The sequence below is a fragment of the Dasypus novemcinctus genome, chromosome 15 (assembly GCF_030445035.2).
Source record: "Dasypus novemcinctus isolate mDasNov1 chromosome 15, mDasNov1.1.hap2, whole genome shotgun sequence".
Taxonomy (NCBI): domain Eukaryota; kingdom Metazoa; phylum Chordata; class Mammalia; order Cingulata; family Dasypodidae; genus Dasypus; species Dasypus novemcinctus.
The window spans coordinates 89,241,060-89,263,337 of NC_080687.1; the positions used below are offsets into that span (position 1 = coordinate 89,241,060).

The 22,278-nt window shown below is 39.2% G+C and overlaps 1 protein-coding gene across 7 annotated transcripts in view; it reads left to right on the top strand.

Annotated features, from left to right (window-relative positions):
- The window catches only part of DGKH (diacylglycerol kinase eta), a 192,878-nt gene extending 171,124 nt beyond the window's left edge, over window positions 1–21,754 (top strand). For 4 of the 7 annotated variants that reach the window (XM_058276630.2, XM_058276631.2, XM_058276634.2 and 1 more), the window contains 10 exons: window positions 10–117; window positions 2,493–2,606; window positions 2,877–3,011; window positions 3,528–3,691; window positions 7,635–7,740; window positions 9,331–9,423; window positions 12,033–12,152; window positions 12,471–12,579; window positions 13,870–14,003; window positions 20,934–21,754. In XM_058276630.2, the coding sequence (XP_058132613.1) occupies window positions 10–117; window positions 2,493–2,606; window positions 2,877–3,011; window positions 3,528–3,691; window positions 7,635–7,740; window positions 9,331–9,423; window positions 12,033–12,152; window positions 12,471–12,579; window positions 13,870–14,003; window positions 20,934–21,023 (1,173 nt within the window). In that variant the 3' untranslated portion in view covers window positions 21,024–21,754. The remainder of the gene's footprint in view (window positions 1–9; window positions 118–2,492; window positions 2,607–2,876; window positions 3,012–3,527; window positions 3,692–7,634; window positions 7,741–9,330; window positions 9,424–12,032; window positions 12,153–12,470; window positions 12,580–13,869; window positions 14,004–20,933) is intronic. The other 3 variants (XM_058276632.2, XM_058276633.2, XM_058276636.2) reach the window with 1 other exon arrangement.
- The last annotated feature ends 524 nt before the right edge of the window (window positions 21,755–22,278 follow it).

Genomic DNA, 22,278 nt, shown 5'->3' on the forward strand with positions numbered 1-22,278 from the left:
GACTTACAGTGTGATGGACAGTATATTCCTCTCCCCAGTCTGCAAGGCATAGCGGTGTTGAACATTCCAAGCTACGCTGGAGGTACTAATTTCTGGGGTGGAACTAAAGACGATGATGTAAGTAGCATCATGATGTGGGCGTGAGTAGTTTGTTCCCTCAAAAGATAATGAAACTATTGGAATAACTTGCTTTTTAAAAATCTGTCAATCAATCATATACCATTAACTTAATTTCCAGTTGGAATATGCCATTCTCCTACATTGGGAAGGGAAGAGTGGAATAGATGTTTCATATTTTATTTGAATAGTCTCCCATTGACGTAAAAAATCTTTACATGCCAAGTACAGAGATACATGTATCTTGTGAGATGTAGCTAAAACTCTTTTGAATGGGCACAGAAGACTCTATTTTTGGAAAGTAGATTTAGGGGATGGAGAGGGGAAGTTTTCACTTTTTCATTTCGTGCCCATTTTATTTGCAGTTTTCTGTTGTTTCTGTAACAAACTAACAGAAACTTAGCGCCTTAAACAACATGCACTTATTTTATCAGGTCCGACATGAGTCTCACTGGCTGAGATCAGTGTGTTGGCAAGGCTGTGTCCTTCCTTGGAGGTTCTGGGGACAATCTGTTTCCTTGCCCTTTCTAGCTCCTAGCAGCACCCATATGCCTTGGCTGGTGGCCCCTTCCTCCACCTTCAAAGCCAGCCACAGGGGGTTGAGTCCTTCCCATGACCCATCCTCTGCCCTCTTCCCCTCCTTCCCCCTTCCACCTATTTTTTGGGTTTTTTTTTTTCTTTTGAAGTACTGGGGATTCAATCCAGGACATCATACATAGGAAGCAGGTGCTCAACCACTGAGCTACATCTGCTCCCCACCCCCCTCCATTTTTAAGGAATCCTGTGATGACGTAGAGCCCACTCTGATAATCCAGGATGACCTCCCACCTCAAGGCCCTTCATTTATCACATCTACAAGGTCCCTTTTGCCATGGAAGGCAGCATATTCACAGGTTTCTGGAATTAGGACATAGACATTTATTGGAGTGTCTTATTCTGCCTATCATGATAGCTTTCTGTACTTTTTGTTTTCTAACTTCATATGTATATTCTTTTTATTTTTAGAAATGTCATTTTACCAAGGGGATTTCGGGCTACTTGTCCTCCCTTTTTATACTTTCCTGTAACAAAAAAGAAACAAAACAAAAACACAATCTAACAGATGCAATTGTTTTCCAAAACAACTGATAGAATGATCACAATTCTTAAAGTATGTATTACCATAAAAATGAGAAGAGTTATCACTGCCTTTGTTTGAGTAGACACATACATCAATTAATAGGCCATTTGATTTGAGGCTTATGATATAATGGCTCTCACTGATCCATGTTCAGACAGGATTAAAGTATAAAATAAATGAGAAAGTATTTGTAATTTTGGTGATATGAGTATAAGTCAATCCTACTGGAGTATAAAAACTTCTATTAGAGTCAGCATTTTTTGTTACCATGTCACTACTCTTAAATAATTTGAAGTAAAAAAAAAACAAACCTGTGAGCTAAAGATAAACAAAGCTAACATTTCTTGACTACCTTCAAGGAATTCAGGCAGTATGAGGCGCTTTGCATTCGTTGTCTAAGACCCACCATTTTAAATTAAATTTTACCATTGAAAAAACTGAGACAGTTCACACAGATTAGTAAGTAGCACAACTAGGATTCTAATCCAGGTAGTTCGATAACAAAAGTGAAGAGAAATCAACAATATGACCAAATCTTCATGCCAATATTACTCAGTGAAAGTTTTATTCAGGTTTCTACTTTATATTGAATAATTTTCAGAGGCATAATTACTTAGGATATAGAGAAGGAAAGAGTAAAAAGGAGAGACTTATCCAGTCTAATTTAGAAATTGTTAACCCCATTTTGTGAATGCATTTAATATAAAATCAAAATATGTCAACCTGGTTTTTTTTAATCCAACAAAGTTTTTGTTTCCTTTCTTTCAAATTCCCCCAAAAGTATGTAAAGCACATATGCCCATTGCTGAAGCACCTTGATGGAGTTCCCTAGAGAATGGAACATACTAAGTGAACCCAGTCAAAATTTGCATGTTTATTGCCTCTCACCATGTGAAACCTGGATCACCCTTCAGCCTTTCGGGATTTTCTAAAATGATAACCATCTTTTTATCAGGACATTTGACTTATGTAGGAACACACCGTTAACACATTTAATACCAAGGTGAACTATTTTAAAACATTGGGTTTCACTGGGTCCAAGGTGTGCCTTCATAAGAGGTACAAGTAGTATAGCCATCTTCAGAGATTTTCCCCCTTGAATTATAATTTGCTAATAATATTACTTACTTTTCTGCTTACTACTTTTGTAAGGTTTTTAAAAAACCTATTTGCAGAGGTTCTTTGTTGCGTAAGGCGCCCCTTCACCTATATCCTAAGTTTATCCGCGGAAGTGTAATGTAGTTTTTCTTTCCAGATATTTACGGCACCGTCCTTTGATGACAAGATCCTGGAGGTGGTGGCCATTTTTGATAGCATGCAGATGGCAGTCTCCAGGGTCATTAAGCTGCAGCACCATCGCATAGCCCAGGTTTGCTTCCGAAGTCAAATCCAACTGCACCACCTGGGCCACGGAGGGTGGGGAAAGCCGTTCCAGGGAGTTCTACGCTCAGTACCCACCTTAAATGCTGACTGGCTTTTCAGGGCAGTTACTCGGATGGGATCAGAATGATGAAGTGGAGCTTTCTCTTCTACAGGACGAACGGGCCGAAAGCCACGAGCACTAAAATTAAGCCTAGAAGTGATTGTCCATTTCTTAGGGTGCTTTGCACCCTAAAATAAGTTGTTGATTTTATTGCAGTGCCGTTCAGTAAAAATCACGATATTTGGTGATGAGGGAGTCCCAGTTCAGGTGGATGGTGAAGCATGGGTCCAGCCTCCGGGGATTATCAAAATTGTCCACAAAAATAGAGCACAGATGCTAACGAGAGACAGGGTATGTAACTAAAAAACATTTTTTCTAGATATTTCTAGAATTTTATCAAGCAATGTGTGTGTTTTTTAATCTTAAATTGTTATGAAAAACAGAAAACAAGGAAAAAGATTCAAATTGTCTCTTACGTCTGACATTTAGGTCATTTGTAGTTTGAAATACAGACTCACTTACATCTAGTATTTTTAATTAAGGCCCTGTCCTTAACAAATAAGACGGCCAATATTAGTCCTATGTAGCATACATAAAATAGTAAAGATTAAAGCGTTCATGGAGGTTCTCTCCTTTTAAACTTTTTGGTGAAATAGTCATTCTGACAGATTACATTATTTTTTTATTTGTTGTGATACATAGGAAAAGTTTAAAATATCTGTTTATACTTGTCATTTATTTAATGAGATATTTGATTAGGAAAAAAGCAATCGTTTCTAGGTCATTCCTATAATATCTAAGTGCACATTTATAAATGGGTCTCAGAGCTATAATCTAACCATTCATTGCAATAATGATTTTAAATAGGCTTTTGAAAGCACTCTCAAATCTTGGGAAGATAAACAGAAGTGTGATTCTGGTAAACCAGCTCTTCGAACCCACTTGTTCTTTCATCATTCTGGCGACTTGGCAACAGAAGAGGCGTCGCAGATGCAGCTGTGCTCCCAGGCTGCTGAGGAGCTCATTACTAGGTTTGGTGGCTTTTTGTCCTAGGAGAACTTTGGTCCAAGTCAATTTTGTTTTTTCCATCTTCAGGCAGCCCTTGAGTTGTTTGTCATGTCTAAAAGAGATGCGTTTCCTCGTCTTCATCTGCTGACTCGTTTCCACCTCAGGAGCCGCTCCCCCCTGCCTCCCTGCCCCCCACCCCACACACACACCTTCCAGGCTGGCTTCTCACGTCCAGCTCTCAGGCTTTCTGGAGCACAGTGGTGAGCTTGTCTAATGGACTCTACCACACCACACTCTCTCCATTATTATTTCCCATTTTATACACAGTCTTCACACTGCACTGCCTACTTATCTTTTGCTTTGTAATTTTCAGTGGAATGCTTACGGCATTAGAAGGAAGTATGAACATTAGCCCTACGTCTAAGGATAGATGGGGGCAACAGAGTCAAAAGATTGCAAAGCTATACATAAATTAATTTTGGTAGATAGAAAGGGAGGAGATGAAAAAAATAAACAAGTTCTATGAGTGTAAAACTCATATTACTCTGACTAGGAGTAGGAGAGAGGACAAAAGACCATGGACAAGTTTGTTAACTCCTGTGACCCTTGGATTCCTTAGCTCCCAAATGGGAAGAATAAGAACCACCTTACCACGTTGTTGAGAAAATTAAATGAGAGTCTAAAGTGCTTTTTAGCACAGAACATCTGGCTATTAGTGTTATTTAGTGTTCCGTGCATGGTAGCTATTCGATTCTTTCTATGCAGTCATCTGGTCACCGATACAAATGCTGAAAAAGGAAAGAAGGAAAACGAAGCTAGTAATACAGGGACTTACTTCCTCCCTGCTGCCTCTCTCCTACTCACCATCTGCTCCCCTCTCTCATTCCTTACTTTCCCCTTAAATATGTATTAGATACCTAGCGTGTACAAGATGTTAGAGATATAAGAGAAATCATAAACATTCCCTGCTTCTGGAGAGGAACACTCAGAATTGGAATAAAGTACAATAATGGCAATATATACCAGAAGAAAAGTAAGGAGAGATGAGTATGTAGTTAGCTAAATTCTCTTTAACGGTGTTATTGTACATCTCAGCTTCTTATCCCCAGTGGTATTAGTTATTCCTTCAGTGAACTTCTATGGCCTCCAATTTACAGAACTTCCTATATCATCATCTTGTTGACCCACCAAATAACCTCATCAAAAAAAAAAAAGTCAAGGGAAGCAGACTTGGCCCAGTGGTTAGGGCGTCCGTCTACCACCTGGGAGGTCCGCAGTTCAAACCCCGGGCCTCCTTGACCCGTGTGGAGCTGGCCCACGCGCAGTGCTGATGCGCGCAAGGAGAGCCCTGTCACGCAGGGGTATCCCCGCATAGGGGAGCCCCACATGCAAGGAGTGCGCCCTGTAAGGAGAGCCACTCAGCACGAAAGGAAGTTCAGCCTGCCCAGGAATGGTGCCACCCACACGGAGAGCTGACACAAGAAGATGCAACAAAAAGAAACACAGATTCCCAGTGCCCCTGATAAGGATAGAAGCGGTCACAGAAGAACACACAGTAAACAGACACAGAGAGCAGACAGCTGGGGAGGCAGAAGGGGAAATAAATAAATGAAAAATAAATCTTTAAAACAAAAACAAAAACAAAACAAAACAAAAAACTTGAAGGTTGCCCTGACTTGCTTTTGGTCAACCAGATTTGGTTCCCCATCTGTCTTTTAAATTTTCCCAAAGATGAAAATCCAGCCCACTGATCTATTTCAGGATTTGTACATTTGGTATTCCACAGATATTTTTGAACTCTTCTGTGTGCTGAGCACCGCATTCAGCCAGAGGGATACCAAGATGACGAACTCGAGGTCCCTCTCGATTTGCTTGCAGAGTAGTGGGAGGGAGACGTGTGGCATAAGTGTTGTCACAAGGCGCAGAGTGAGTGCCGTGGCTGCACAAAGGGGGCCAGAGCAATGAGGGAGGTAGAGGAAGATGCAGTCTAAGCGTAGAAACCGGCTGTAGAAGGCACAGTGGGAGGATGTGGTAATTTTCAGGAATTCTTGGATATTTGCTGTGACCGGTGTTGGCACAGTACGTGTGAGAGTTTAGGCAATACAGGTGGAGGGGTGAGCAGGGACCAGACCACAATGGGCCTGTTACACTCAGCCGAGAAGCCAGGCCTTTTTCTCTATGGAGAGTGAAGAACCACTGAAGACAATTAAGCAGGGACTTGTAGTAGGGCATGTCAAGGGGATGTTGGCAGCGGTATGGAGATCGTCAGGAGGACACAAAGCTGGGGCAGGGCCAACACTTAGGCCACTGTCAGAATGGCCCTGGTAGGAAATGACAGGTTAAGGCAGTAGAGACTGAAAGGAGCAGAGAGATTTAAGGTCATCGACGTATGTGGGCATGAATTAGGAGACAGGATGAGCCGCAGATGTCTAACAAATACCTGGGTGGCGCAATAAGATTCAGGAAGAGGACAGAATTTGAGAGGGAAAATAATGGATTCTGTTTTGGACTTGGAGAATTTAAATTGTGTCAGAAATATCAAGGAGGAGATGCATTTGGTAGTTGGGAAAGTGGATCTGAAATTTGAAAATTAGAATAATATTTACCCGTATCCCTTCTGGGGAATAACCTGTTCTTCATAGTTTCTTAAGATTATTGAAAATAACACTGAGGCAGCATTTGCAAGATCTCTTGTGCCTTGGATAGCAAGTGTCTGAGGCTTATGGTATAAACCCTTTTCCTTTACTCTTTTTTTTTTTTTTGGTTTGATAACAATTTAACTTCAATAACAAACACATATACTTTTCCTATACCCCTTTTCCCCCACCTTTATTTTTATACCTGTTACCACTTAAATCTTTCACATTATAAATTTATAAAAAGCCATAAATTCATTATTACTTTGTATGCATTTGCATTTTAACACCTGTAGGAAGTAAGAAGTTGAGTTACATACCAAAAAATATAGTACCATAATACTGGCATTTATATATACCTAAATGGTTACATTTATGACAGGATTATTATTTTTTTGTCTATTTTTAAAATGTTACATAAAAAAAATATGACGTCTCCATATACCCCCCCACCCCCCTCACCAAACTCCTCCCCCCATAACAACAACCTGCCCCATCACCATGAGACATCCATTGCATTTGGTGCTACAGTCTGGGGTTCTGACCTTTGCGGTTTAAAAACCATCCTACTTGAAGCTATCAGAAGGGAAAAGGATTTGGCTAATCCTTCCCTCTCACTCCTCTGCAAACCTAACATCATTTTTAAGCAGTTGGTGGGATTTCCCTAGTTTCTCTTGCTTGGCCTTCATGCCCTGTGGGATTTTGGATGTTTTGGACTGTTCTTGGAGGTTTAGACACCAGAGGAATGTGGCACCACGAGCTCTGGAGTTGGATAGGCACAGATTCCAATCCTTGACCCACCACTTATTAGTTTTGGGTACAAATCTCTCTGACCCTCAATGTCTTTATAAAGTGGAGAAAATTAATCACAGGTACCTTTTAAGACTGTGAATCTTAAATTGGGTAATGCATATAAATCACTTGGCATATCGATGATAAGTATGGTAATGCTCCTTCCCTAATATTTTGTATTATGTTCAGTGTTTACATTTCTACTCATTAAATCTGCATCCCCTCTCCCTTTCCAATGATACTGAAGAATGCATTTTTACTCTATTCTGTTCTTCAGCATTGTGCTTCAGAATGTTTATCTCTGACTCCTATCCTAACTTTTTATATCAAGATTTTCAGCTTAATATTGTTTGTCACAGTGGAGTTTGAATCTTACGTATCTACCCTGGGCCACTCATAATTGAACAGTCATTAAATTTCTTTTTCCTTATTGATCTTTATGGTGTTTTTCTTGTTTTAGTCTACCACTGCTACACTGTAAAAAATCAGCAATGCTTCAAAAACCATTTTTGCTCATTCATTTTCTTTTTGCTTTCAGGATTTGTGATGCGGCCACGATCCACTGTCTTTTGGAGCAGGAACTGGCCCATGCTGTGAATGCATGCTCCCACGCGCTGAACAAAGCCAACCCGCGCTGCCCAGAGGTGAGGCTCGAACGGTGAACTCTCATTCTACATCTTATTTGGTGTGCTACGCATATATTTTAATATAAAGTATGCCACACCCTTTGAAAGAAAGTTATATAATCTGTATGAGTCTATGCCAGAAGCTGATCGTAAATTTGTGGCCAAGTTTTTGCTGATTTCCCTTTTGTTGCCAATTTTCCATGCCTGCTCTTAGCTTCCATCTTTTTTTTTTTTTTTTTTTTTTGTATTGCACTTTCCATCACTTGTCACCTTGCCATCTTCCTTCTCCTCCTTTTCCTTTTAGCCACCACTATTGCTCCCTGTTCCTTCTTTTACCTTCTCCCCTGTACCTCCATGTAGGGCAAGCCTAGATAGCCCCAGTGCACACTTTTATTAGAGATGCATTCATTCATGAGTGAAATTGTATGCAGAAATGTTTTCTTACTTTATTTTGTTATGTTATTGTAAAAGCTAATGATAGCATGGACCATATAACTCTCCTGAATTGTGATACATGGTAAGTTGCTAGAGAGTAGGAAAAACTAGTAACAGTATTTTGCTCTTTCATTATCCCACTGAAGTTATCTAAATTAATACACAAATAAGTGTTAGTCCACACAGTGGAGACTAAAAATCATCCTGGTTGTGACTACTGAGAGGCAATGCCTAAACTTAATTGTAGTCTGGTAATGCCCCTGCTGAGGCATACTTTCCTTTGACTTCACTTTTTTTGGCAATATGTATGTGTTGGTGCCAGCATATAAACAGTCGATTCTCATTATTTGCAGATTCTGTATTTGTGGATTGGCCTGCTTACTAACATTCATTTGTAATCCCAAAATTAATGCTTCCAGCGCTTGCACAGTCATTCCTGGACATGCACAGAATGGTGAAGAATCTGAGTTGTCTAATGCACACATTCCCAGCTAAGACTGAGCATGGTGATGCTCTGCCTTTTTGTTTCAGCTCTTACACTGTAAACAGGTGTCCTTTCTACAGTATATTCAGTACCATGTTTTTAGCATTTTTGTGCTCTTTGTGATTGTGCTGTTTAAAATGGCCCCCAGATTAGTGCTGAAGTACTGTCAAGTGTTCCTAAGCACAAGAAGGCTATGATGTGCTTTGTAGAGAAAACACGAGTGTTTGATAAGCCTCATTCAGGCATGAGTTCTAGGGCTGTGGGCCGTGAGTTCAAGGTTAAAGAACCAGAAATGTATATTAAATAAGGTATCTTTAAGCAGAATTGCATATTAAAGAAGGCTGTGTATCAGCTGGTTGTCGAAAATATTGTCACCAGAGACTGGCAGCGTCCATTCGTGGCAACTTTAGAAAACCTAACATTACGCAAATAACGTGAATCGACTGTATTTTGCGTAGGATTTGTACCCTGAGTACATCCAGTATGATCAGTCCATTCTTTTGGTTTTGGAAAAGGGATCATCCTATCAAATGTGAGGGTGAACTTTTGCCAGTATAACAGGATTTGGTTGGTTTTTCAAAAGTGCGCTGTGACTTTAAATTGTGGAAAAAGAATTTTAAGTATTTGCTGGTGATTGAATCACAGTTTTTAATACAGAGCCACTTGTCTTTGATATTCTTCTCTTCTAGAATCTTACGAGAGATACTGCCACTGAAATAGCCATCAATGTGAAGGCACTGTATAATGAAACGGAATCTTTACTAGTTGGCAGGGTTCCTTTGGTAAGGAAAGGCAATGATTGTTAACATATGAGAATGATGAAATGAATTGACGGGCCTTCCGTCCACCAGGGGGTATGCATTCATCAGATTCTAAGGCAGAAGCAGCCTCTGTCCTACCTCCTAGGCTCTTCCTGTTTGTCTCCCTCTCACCTTCAAGAAAAGACACGGCTCATCCAGAGAGTTAGGATTCAGGCCCGCAGGAGTAGAAATTTTCCCTCCTAGATGCCACCGTGTTTTTATGCAAATCTACCTTCCCCAGGTCACCCTCGGGAGACCTGAACTTTATAAAACGTGGTAGGCATTCCTCAAGTACTCATTATTGCAAAAGAGTAAAGAATATCATAGGTTTTTTTCCCTGAATTTGCAGTTGAAATATGAGTGGTTTGTTCCTCCAGATTTGCTTACAAGTAGACACTTCCTAGACTCAATGTTTCAAGAACTAAATTTCAAAAACTCACCATATCCCTAAGGTAACTCATATTTGTCCTGGAAATCAAATTTAGGCCCAGTCTGGAATTGACCACAGTCCGTGGACCTCGAGCGTGAGTACTAGAAGCCCGCTGAGTCCCCTTGGGTGGCTGGGAGTTTGCAGGGTCAGCCTTTCTTTCCCGCCGCGTCCGTTTCAGGCGTTGTAGCCTGTTGGCTCTGAGCGCCACCTAGCGTTGGGTTGTGAGTTATTCCCATGTGAAGGCCTCCCAAGGCCTCCGTGCATTTTTCTTCTTTCTAACAATCTGATTAACCAGTAGACGGTGATCTTGAATCAGTTCTCTTGACAGTAATTTTATTTCTCGCCTGGGAAAATATACACCTGAATAAAAGTGATACTAAAATTCGTAGTCCCTGGCCCTGTGGGAGACTCAGAATTGTGTCAAACAGTCCAGCCAACTAATAATCGACTGTGGTCGAATGTCAGGGCCAGCTGCGCGCTACTCGTGGAGCAGCCTTCACTCTGAACGAAAGTCCGTTTCTCTTTCCCGTCTCTAGAGGACGCTGAAACACAGTGTCCCAGGGCAAGAGGTGGGTTGCCTCTGCCGTGATCTAGAAGGAAAAACTTTTAGGCAGAAACACTGGTTATCTCTTTTGACCTCATTTGGTTATCTCTTTTGATAAAACCAAATGAGGACATCTTCTTGGCTAATGTTGGCACTACTGTTTTTAACCAGAATCTACTTGCTTTTCTTCTCAAATAAGTCCTATAGGAACTCCAGTGAACTGTGGCTTTGGTCCCAATGTTTGTCTTGAGAACACGTAATTTTTTATTACTCGAAATCCGTTTAAGATCATTTCTCATTGACAAGAACTAGAAGCGTAACCTATTCTCTGCTTTCGTTCTCTACCCCGAATGGACCCATTGATGTACTTGGTTAATATTTATCAACTGCATTATGTTCATCTAAAAGGACCCCATCCTTTTATTGTCAAATATGTATGTATGATTTAAAAACAACATATTGTGATATCACAATAGTTAATTATGTTTAGAAATAACGAAAGCTTGCTCTTCTAGAATGAATATGTAATAACCATTTTTTTCAATTGTTTAAGACATATTCTTAGATTTTTAACGAAAATAGTAAATTTTATTAAACGAGGTGGAGAATCTCTATATTTCCTTTAACTACTAGAGATGGTAGATTCTTTTCATGTCATTTTAAATAACAGTAATGTGATAGCTGAACTTTTAGTTCTAAAATTCTGTGAACTTATATGTAGATACTCTATAATTTTAATGTAATTCACTTTAAAATTCATTTGCTGGAAGATATCTCAAAAATAGCTTCACATTCTGCTATTTATGTAGGAGGAACTAAGGGTCCTGAAATTAACTGACCTTCCCTTGGTTGTATGGCTGGTTGCAATGCCAGGACCAAAATCCAGCTGTTTCTCTGCCAGTTCCGTGCTTGGTAGCATTTATTTCACCTTTATTCATTTATTGAACTTCTAAATACATTTTAATGACTGCTTTGGTGGGTTAATGTGGATAATAGGTGACCAGTTAAATTCTCTTTATGGTTTCCAAATCCTCTTTTCTGACAGATACATTCTAATAGACCAGATTATCAGTCATTTAGCATGTTACTTTTGCCCTGATTTTTACAACTTTCATCCCAACTGTTTCCGTTTCATGTATTTTCTCTTTAAACTTATTCTTCTAAGTCTTCAGGAAACTATTGTGCTGAGCAGTTCTTTATGTATGACAAGTTTTTGACCAATTTTTAAAATACTATTTGTCATGAAATAACCAATGTAAAATAAGGATTTTTGGCACAAATAAGTAGAATAAGACTGCTTGCTAGTCCAGGGAGGCAGAATGGGTGGAAGAAAGGGAGAGAAGGAGGGAGGGAGGGAGGAAGGAAGGAGGTCACAAAGAAAAAAATCAAAATCAATACTTTTTCCACTGTATAAATCATTTTTGGGAAGTAAAGATAGACAAAAGCTCTCCAGATTTTTAAATGAAGTTAATATAAAAGAATATGTTCTTTTTTCTATATTCCTTTTTTAAAACCCAATCTAAAAAAAGCAAGAATGCTCACTGTCTGAATCAGCTGTTTTATTTGAGCTTGGTAACTGAGTCTTACTCTGTTTTGTTTTCTAACCCGGTAACTCAGCAGTTGGAATCTCCACATGAAGAGCGAGTCTCCAATGCCTTACACTCTGTGGAGGTGGAGTTACAAAAACTAACAGAGATTCCTTGGCTTTATTATATCTTACACCCAAATGAGGATGAGGTACGTAAAATTTGATCTGTTTCTTTATCAATAGAGACCTTATGGCAATAGAATTTAAATTCACCTAAAAATTCCAAGTACTGCTTTTAAACGCATTTCTCTGGAACAAGCCATAATTAGGCATTCTTGTGAATGAATGCACCTATTGGGAATCAGTACGCTTTCAGTAGTACATTCGATCATGAGCTCCCTTTGAGGAAGCTATCGCTATTCTGTGATGTTTAGGATTTATACACTGTTCCCATGTTGTGTCTTCTATCAGAGTTTTTCTTCTCTTGACCACCCTGACAAAATTATTTTCTCACCTGATTTGAACAGGAACCTCCTGTAGATGATACCAAGAGAAACAGCAAAAGCACAGTGTTTCGTATGGTGCCAAAATTTAAAAAGGAAAAGGTTCAGAAGCAGAAGACAAGTTCACAGCCTGGTAGGTGGTCTGCATTGGAAGGAAAAGTATAGCATTATGGAAAGAACAACTTAGAAAAATCCTACCAAAGTATTCAGTAGGAATCTGTTGTCATGAAGCAAACCAGAATATTAGGCAGCGAGTGGTTTGCATCTTCTTTGGTTGATAGATGCCATTGTCTATTTAGATGATTCTTTTTCTTTCTCAACAACAATACAAGGCATCACTGGGTAACGTGTTTTCCTTTTTCAGAGTTCAATATCTAGATCACTTTGATAAATGGAACATAGAAACTTGCATGTACTCCTGTAACTTGTGAATATATTTTTCTCCTAAAGTTACGTAGTCTCCTTCCCCTGCTTTAAGGATTTACTATACCATTTTACAGCTTAGTAATGACAATCTACTGTGATACTTAAATTCCCAAGCAAAGATTAAACCCTCTCTTTGCTGTTCTTTCTATTGCCCTTTCCATCTTTCCCTAGAGATTAAACTTCCTGCTATATTAGTGCTAAAGCATTTTTAAGTTTTGTGGCTATGGCAGTACTGCCCTTTATAACCAAATCATTTTATAATTCTTCTGAGTTAGCTCTCTGACTTTAAAAAGTGTTATAAAATCTGATTTGTGACTTTCATAAAGCAGCTATTTAAAGGGCTTTTATTAAGCTAATCAATGTTGAATAAAATGTCCAAGAGAATAATTACAGATACTGAAAAATAATATGTTCCAACTAATCTTAGCAGTGTGGATAAAGTTTTTGAGCTTCCTATTAAATTGATTTAATAACACTTTTGTTGCTGTAATCATCAATATCAATGGAGTCAATGAGGGCAACACTAAAAAACAGCAAGACCATAAGTAGAGAGGTTTGTGTACAACTGAGTGCCCCATATCAGATTTTAAATTTTAATAAGCATTTTTCACTCATATCTGACTATCACTGGTTTCATACGTGGTCTTAGGAAATAATCAGAGTTTACTTAAACCTTGCACCACTGATCATGAAATAAAATTTTTATCCACTTTTCAACAATAAGTGTGCTTTAGGTAGCTTTAATGAGGAAATTAGGCTCAAGTTAACGGCATGGCTGCATAGCAGTGGAAGTCTTTGTGTAGTCATATCCTTGTGTTTATTGATCGTCTGTAATCTGCATGGGATTAAAACAAAACTGTAGTTTTGTTGAAACACCTTTAACTTTTCCCTTTGCTAGCATTGCCGCTCTACTGTGTTTTGCATCTTCTTTGGCCAACCTTTGCTTTGTAATGCATTGAGCATGTAGAAATTAAGGGGGTTTTGCTCTTAACTTTAGTAGTTCAGAAATGGGGCACAGAGGAAGTTGCTGCTTGGCTGGATCTGCTCAATTTGGGAGAGTACAAAGAAATCTTCATCCGCCATGACATCAGAGGGGCTGAACTTTTGCATCTGGAAAGGCGAGATCTTAAGGTATTTCCTTTGTGCTACTTTTCTGCTCATGAAAATGTTTGGCAACACAGAATCCCTTCTCCTGTGCCTCTTCTGTTAGGGTGCTTTTAGCTTGGCTCATGTCATGCAAATGTGCGGTAACCTAACTTGCCTTGTCCCATGACCAGAGTTCCTTGTATGCTTTCTAAACGAAAACGGCAGCAGTATTTTCCTGTCAGAACCGTTCACCTGCCGTGACAGCTGAAGCGCAGCATGAACTTACTACTTTTTCTCAACATCCATTTGTGTGGCTGTTCCTGTGCAAATGTTTGCCAATGAGTCCTGTTTCCATCAGCTCATTTTATTGAATCAGCCTGGAAGATGATGCTTGTTAGTGAAAATGACTAAAAATTATATCACCTATAAGACTGATAACTAAAAATGTATTAAAAATACTAATAACAAAGTCTTTCTAATAAGTGAAACTAGAGGAGCGATTGATAACAAAAGACCAGCTATAGCCTATGATGCTCTTCTCTTTCCAAAGCGACTTCTAATCGGTTAAAAGAACTAGACCAAAAAATTCCAATTTCCTTTCCACAGCTTTTTGTTAAAATATTATTCTCAAAAAGAAAATGTATTATTTTTCTTTAGTAAATGAAATAAAATTCATGCCTAACTTTTGTTATAAAGCAAGTTAAAACCTATTTATCATTTATGATGGAGAGGGAAAATCATTAATTCACGGTCTACAGCAATTCTTTTTATTCTTTGGGGAGAGACTCAACAATGGAAACAAACATAGTAGCCTGTGTCTGTACATGGGTGGAATAGGGTTCTGTTATATTTTCTTACCATGAACTGTCATTTTAAAATTCCAAGTTTGAGTAATAAGCAAGTAGCAAAAGCCTTCATCATTTGTTGGAGCAATCCTTTTGTGATATTAAGGATTATAGATAATACCCACTTTTAGACACAAAGTTATTCTGTACCAAGTCCTAAAATCCATAGAATTATGATACAGTAAATTCCTAACAACCTCATGTACCCTTGCGCCTTTATTTATAAATATGTTAGCAGAGATCTTTGAACAGATAATGGGTAGTGTAAGTCTAGGTCTTTATTAAGTGGAGTCATACCAAAACATTTTTTGCCATAATAACAATCAAATAAAATAATTAATGAATTACCATAGTTGAGAGTACCAAATCTGGAACATAAAACAAGTTCATTCTTCTCTGAAACCTCAAGTTACAGCAAAATGCATGGTTAGAATTTATAAAGCAGATGACTTCAAAGCCTGAAATGAGTGTGCACACAGAAGTAGATATAGGAGAGGGAAGTGGACTTGCCCCAATGGATAGGATGTCCGTCTACCACATGGCATGGGAGGTCCGCGGTTCAAACCCCGGGCCTCCTTGACCCATGAGGAGCTGGCCCATGCGCAGTGCTGATGCGTGCAAGGAGTGCCCTGCCACGCAGGGGTGTCCCCCGCATAGGGGAGCCCCATGCGTAAGGAGTGTGCCCCGTAAGGAGAGCCGCCCAGCGCGAAAGAAAGTGCAGCCTGCCCGTGTGCTGCACACACGGAGAGCTGACACAAAAAGATGACGCAGCAAAAAGAGACACAGATACAGACAGAAGCGGACAAAAGAACATGCAGCAAATGGACACAGAGAACAGACAACTGGGGCGGGGGGGAGGAAGGGGAGAGAAATAAATTTTAAAAATAATAATAATAAATCTTTAAAAAAAGAAAAAAGTAGATGTAGGGGATCATTATACCCAACATATCTGTGTTGCTTTTGATATCCCTGGCAAGGAGCAATGTTTATTGAGTAGCTTCTGATTAATACTTTGTGCCAGCTTCTTTAGATTGTTTCTGCCTTCTAGGAGCTTACATTTCATTTGCTATGAATAACATCCATTCATGAAAGAGTATGCGTGTGCATGTATATATACATATATATGTATACTGTTTTGTGTATATATACAAACATACATCAGCATGCAGAAATAGACAGCTGTATATGCCTTCACACAGACACATGCAATATATCTATATGTGAACAAATATTTGCAGAATGAAACAACAAAGCTGACACATGTACTCAGTCAAAGTTAGAGTGATAGGACCTGGATTTGAAAAAAAATAAAGGTAGAGTAAGAGTGAAAAAGCAGATGGTTATGAATTATTCTAGTAAACTTTCTCTTTAGCTTTTTATGGGACTTTTCTGTTCTTTTTTTTTTTTTTTCAATGTAGATCGCATTCTATCCCTTAAAATTAGTTTTGACATTGTCCTTTTTAACTATTTGAGTTCTAACACAGAGTGTGGGGTAATGGGAAAAGAAAAGTAATTCTAGGAAATAAACCTTGTGTAGCATGTGAAGCCAGAGAGCAATCTCCCTTGTTTTCTGTGGTTGGAGCTGTCAAAAAGACGTCGACCTTCAGAGTAAAGTGCTTAAATGCTGGGTGAAGGATTCTCCAGTCCCTAGGTGATCTCATCCTTCCCACTACTTCAAACATTACCTACGCATAGGTTAATGACTCACACGTGGAGAACTCTAGCCCTGACCACATTTGTGAACTTCAGCATTGTTTCACCAGCTGACTACTTGATACTTAGGTTTCATGCAGGACTATCAGCCAATATACAAAATCAAACTCTTGGTCTCTTGCCTCACTCCCATTCTGCATCGTAGTAAATCATACATCTGTCCCACCAGGTGCTGCAGCCAGAGAAACCCGGAGCCACGTTTCGCACCTCCTCTTCCTTTTCCATCTCCCTCCAAGCCATCAATCCATCATCAAACCCTGTTGATTGTAATCACCATCCATTTCTCTATCTCCTTCTGCCATCCTAGTCCAAGCCCCTGTTGGATCTTGCCTGGATCATATCGGTGGCTTCCTAACTGCTACTCATGTGCCCTCCAGTACATTATCCACATCGCAACCAGAGCGATAGTTTAAAGTCATAAATCAGGTGGATCTTTCTTCTGCTTAAAACCTTCAGTGGCTTCCCACTTCATTTGGAATAAATATCCACATCTTCATCAAGGCCTGTAAGGTTTTTCCTTGCAGGAAGTCAATGACCCCTCCTTAGGCTAGGCTCTACCCCATCTACCCTTGCCTTATGTCATTTACTTGAAAATACTAAACTTTTTCTCACCGTAGGGGTGTACCCTCTATTGGTATGCTTTTCCCCCTACCCTTAGCCCGGACCACTGCTGCTCAGATCCGGGCTCAAGTGGTACTTCCTTATCACTAGATAGCAGCTAGAGATAGCAAAGTGTCAGTCCATAGTTGGGAAAGGAAAAACATTTGCAGTGTGCGTCGTAGACAAAGAAGCAAACTGATGGAATTAATTTACCTGCTGCAAGACAGTAGGAGAAAATGAAGGTAAAGACATTGTGGGGTGGGGATTTTTGTTTATTTGGGGCGATATTTTTTTTCCCATTTGAGAAGTTGCGTAGGTGTGTCTGGAAGAATAACTGAGTACCTACAGAGCGTGCATTGGCAGAGCTAGACCTATGCATACATAGAAAGAAAGAAAAAGTCAATAAAAATATGGGAGGGAGAGGGTGTAGCTCAGTCATTGAGCGCCTGCTTCCCAGGTACAAGGTCCCAGATTCAATCCCTGGTACCTCCTAAAAAAAAGAAAAGAAAAGAAACCCATGGGAAGTGGACTTGGCCCAGTGGATAGGGCGTCCGTTTACCACATGGGAGGTCCACGGTTCAAACCCCGGGCCTCCTTGACCCATGTGGAGCTGGACCATGCGCAGTGCTGATGCGCGCAAGGAGTGCCGTGCCACGCAGGGGTGTCCTCCGCATAGGGGAGCCCCATGCACAAAGAGTGCGCTCCGTAAGGAGAGCCACCCAGTGCGAAAGAAAGTGCAGCCTACCCAGGAATGGCGCCACACACATGGAAAGCTGACACAGCAAGATGACGCAACAAAAAGAAACACAGATTCCTGTGTGCAAGATGACGCAACAAAAAGAAACACAGATTCCTGTGCCTCTGACAACAACAGAAGCAGACAAAAAAGAGAAGAACACGCAGCAAACGGACACAGAGAACAGACAGCTGGGGCGCCAGAGGGGGGGAGGGTGGAGGAGAGAGAAATAAATAAAATAAATCTTTTAAAAAAAAAAAGAAAGAAAGAAAAGAAACCCAACTGGACTTTTGGAACAGCTGTAGCTCAGTGGTTGAGTGCCTGCCTCCCATGTACAAGATTAATCCCCAGTACCTCCTAAAATAAAAACAAAAATAAATAAAGAATATGATTTAAAAAATAATTTTAAGAAGGCTATAACAAATATCATGCCATAAAGCTATCACAGCATAACCCTTGGAAGACCTGAAAATGATGAACTCAAACTAAAGAAATATAAGTAAGAAGTTAGTGTAACTCAGTGGAAAACATTCATCTGTTTACACCAAAATGGTAATCCTTAGTAGATTCTACTTCCCCCCAAAGATGTTTTTTTTCTCGAGGACACAGTGTGTATTTGGCCTAATTTTAAATGTCTAATATTTAAATATTTTCTGTGGTTGGCTCAATGTTACAAAAATTTATCCTGAAATTATCTCAAGCTTGCAAATAGCACTGGCTTTGGAGAGAATATTTTATAGAAGGATTTAGATTCATCACTAACATTGCTGCTGTAGAATTAGAAGCGTTCATAAAGATGTGGGCAAGAGAGTGTATGTAGATGTAAAACAATGTCATCTATTTCATTTAAAAGTTTAAAAATGAATATGTGGGAGTGAGGATAGCTCAGTGGTTGAACACCTGTTTCCCACATATGAGGTCCTGGTTTCCATCCCCAGTACCTCCAAAAATAATAATAATAAATAATGCTGTTAATTTACAAAACAAGGTGGATATTTGGAATCTTTCTTTATCATCTCAGATAAATAATCTTGTGCCTTATAGTCCTTGTTTCCAGTCTGTGTTGGAAGTCATCTTTTTACTAATTCTCAAATATCTCAAACTCTGTTTTATAAAGGGGTTGTTAGACTTCAAATGTTAACAAACCGATTATTCCCCTAACATTTAAAGAAGTTGTATGGTTTTAGGCCTTAAGCCCTTCCCCATAGTTTTTCAGAAATTGAATATTATGGCTATCTTGGATGAGTTTCAGTCATTCCTTTGACAAAGGTTTGCCTAGTGCTGCTCTGTGCAATCATCATCTATTTATGATGGTTAAATACTGAATCACTGGTATTTTATCAGAAGATAATTTCTTTAAGGAATGAGAAGAATTCTGAGGGAAAGGAGCCAAAAGTGTTCTCAGGAGGCTGACAGGTATCAATCCACAGATACCTATGTTTAGTCATTTTTATACTTATACATTTCAAAGTATGAAGAATATTTCAATGTTTCACTCAAATAATCTAAATGCAACTGTGAATGTAGTTGCATTCCAAAAGCATAAACAAGAGGCAAGCACTGGTATCTTCTTCTACCATTTGACCTTGCTTTTTTTTTTTTTTAAATATAATAAACTTTATTTTCAAAGAGGTTTCAGATGATAGAAAATGATACCAAAAGTACAAGGGATTTGCTTTTTTTATTACTTATTTTTCTCTGTATGCCCTGTATACTGTTTGAACTTCTTTTTGCATGATTGTTTTTGTTATTTTAAATGTTTTATTTTGTAACTATTTTAGAGTTACAGAAAGTTGCAATGATCCTAGTGATTTCCCATATACCCTTCACCCAGCATCCCCTAATCACCTTACAGTACCATGGTCCATTTGCCAAAACTAAGAAATTAACAGTGGTACATTCTATTAACTAAACTACTGAACTTATTTGGATTTCACCAGTTTTTCCACCAATGTCCTTTTCTGTACTAGGATCCAATTCTGGAAGGAAGGAAAGAAAGAAGGAAGGAAGAGAGGGAGGGAGGGATAGAAGGACAGAGGAAGGGAGGGAGGGAGGAAAGAAGGGATAAAGAAAATACAGAAGAAGAGAAGACTGTGTTGTTTCTGTAAAAAGAGAACTTTATTGAGACAGCGGTGGATGTGACCTTCCAGAGAGTGGAGGCAAAGCTAGCCTGACCCAACCAGTGCTGGTCACCTGGCTCCTGGGCTGGTCTGAACTGGATGTGTAAGGAATTGTCTCCAGGGAGTGACAAAGACGGTTCCTGGCAGCACCAGCCTTCTACAGTACTTGGTGCCCACAATCTCAGAAGCAGAGGAGACTCCTTTCCTGAGCGTTTTAACTAAAGTCCCAGGGAAGACTCTTACTGGCTGGGTTCAGGTCATCTTCCCATCCCTGAGGCAATCGCAGTGTTCAGGAAAATGGGACAATCATTGGCCTGCCAGGAATATGGCTGCCCATGGACTGTAATGAGGAGGACTTTTTGTCAGAGCTGCAGATCAGGCATATACTCTCGTGTTCACTTTGCCTTCCAATCTAATTTTCCTATATTATCCCCTGCTTTTGTCTTCTATGCATCCTGCAGTCCAGATAAACCATGCCAGTCTTCCATGCTTTCTTGCCTTCTTGGCCTTGCTTTTAAGTTTAAGGAAATGTAGAGCTGTCTTAAGACTAACTGTGGATGCCTTGGAGTCATATGAGATCTTTCTCAGAGACCCCAAAAGAGCCTGTGTTTAAAAAAGAAAAGGAAGAAGAATAAAAGGAGAAGCTAAATTAGTTTGTCTTGAAGAACTGCCATTGTAAAGAATTTATGAGAATTCACAGTTAAGGTTTGTGTTGGAACTATTTTTATTAGTATGGTAAGTTTTCATTGGGCCAGGTAATATTTGTTTTATAAACTTATTTTTCTAGCTTTCACATTCTGAACCATTGAAAATAAATGGAAATAGGTTAACTAAATGCTAGTCATGTTTCTTGTTGGTTATTTAATACCTAGCTTTCTTTTATCAATAAACTTCTTTCTCTTCCTTTTTTTTTTCTTTCTGTCTTTCCTTTCCTTTTTTTCCTTCTTCTTTTTCTTTTTAGGACCTGGGGATACCGAAAGTGGGTCATGTGAAGCGAATTCTCCAGGGAATTAAAGAGCTTGGAAGGAGTACTCCCCCGTCTGAGGTGTAATCATTTTGGTGCTATTCCTTGGAAGTGAAGTAATTGCTACTTAATACGAAGTTCTTGGAAGCAATGTGCTCTTCTTGTAGTTTTCTGCACAGAGGGATAAGTAGGCACCACTGAAGCACCTCGATGGCTTGATATTTTGCTATGGGTGAGACATATGGCTTGAGGTATTAGGGAATATTTTTGTGCCAAAAGATACATTCCATGAAGCCATTTTCTTATTGTACAAACCTGACGTGTTCAGCTATGGTCACATTAGCAAAAGGTAGGAAGAATCTGAGGCACCTGCATTGTCTACAAGGTGGACTTGTGAAAACTTTTCTTCCTTTAAACCCGTTCTCTATAATGTTCTTACTGTTCAGGGGCATAGCAATAGGTGGTTAAAACTCTGAGGATTCGTTATTGGAAGCATTGGCCTCTTCCCTTAAAATAATTTAAGGAAACTAAATTACCAGTATATCAGATTGGTATATCACTTCTGGTCTTCTGGCATTCAGTGGTCCAAGGGAATGGTTCAAACCCCTTAAATGCTATGAATGAAAGCAGATCTCCACGCACGATATTCCTACCTGAATGGTCCTTTTTCTTGCATGTCACGTTAAAATTGTATTACTGTTAACAGTTTTCATGTAAGTTGCAATAGAATTTTTTCATTCCCCACGTTCCTTTTTGCTGGCTATGAGCACCTTTCTGTTCCTGAATTTGGAATTTTTCATAAATAATATATCTAAGAATTTGTGAACATGGGCCTGTGCCATAACCAACCAATTATGTACATCTTATAGAAGCCCACTTTATGTCAGCAATTCGTAAACAATTGGTGAGTAAATTAAGAAAACTCTCTGGGTATTTTCATAAAATGACATGCCGTATTGCCTAACAACCCTTAGTAGCTTTCCAAAGTAAAATTCCCACATTTTGCTGTTACATGTAATTTCAATGTAATAATTATTTAATATTCTGTTTGAGTTTATAATATAGTAGGCTGTTGACATCCAGGAATTTCCCAAGGCCTCAGGTGAGATTTGGTAAACTATTCAGTCACCCTTACTTACCCACTAACTACGTGGTTTTCTGATGCAAACTTCCCAACAAACGAGATTTCAAATTTTGCTTCAAGACTTTTTGTTATTATTATTATCTCTTAATTCTTACATGTTAAGGGGTAGATTTTACTTTCTTTTCATAAGCCACTACACTTCAGTGAATTCATTAGGATTCAAAATTACAGTCATCAAATCTTTGAAAGCCAAAGGCA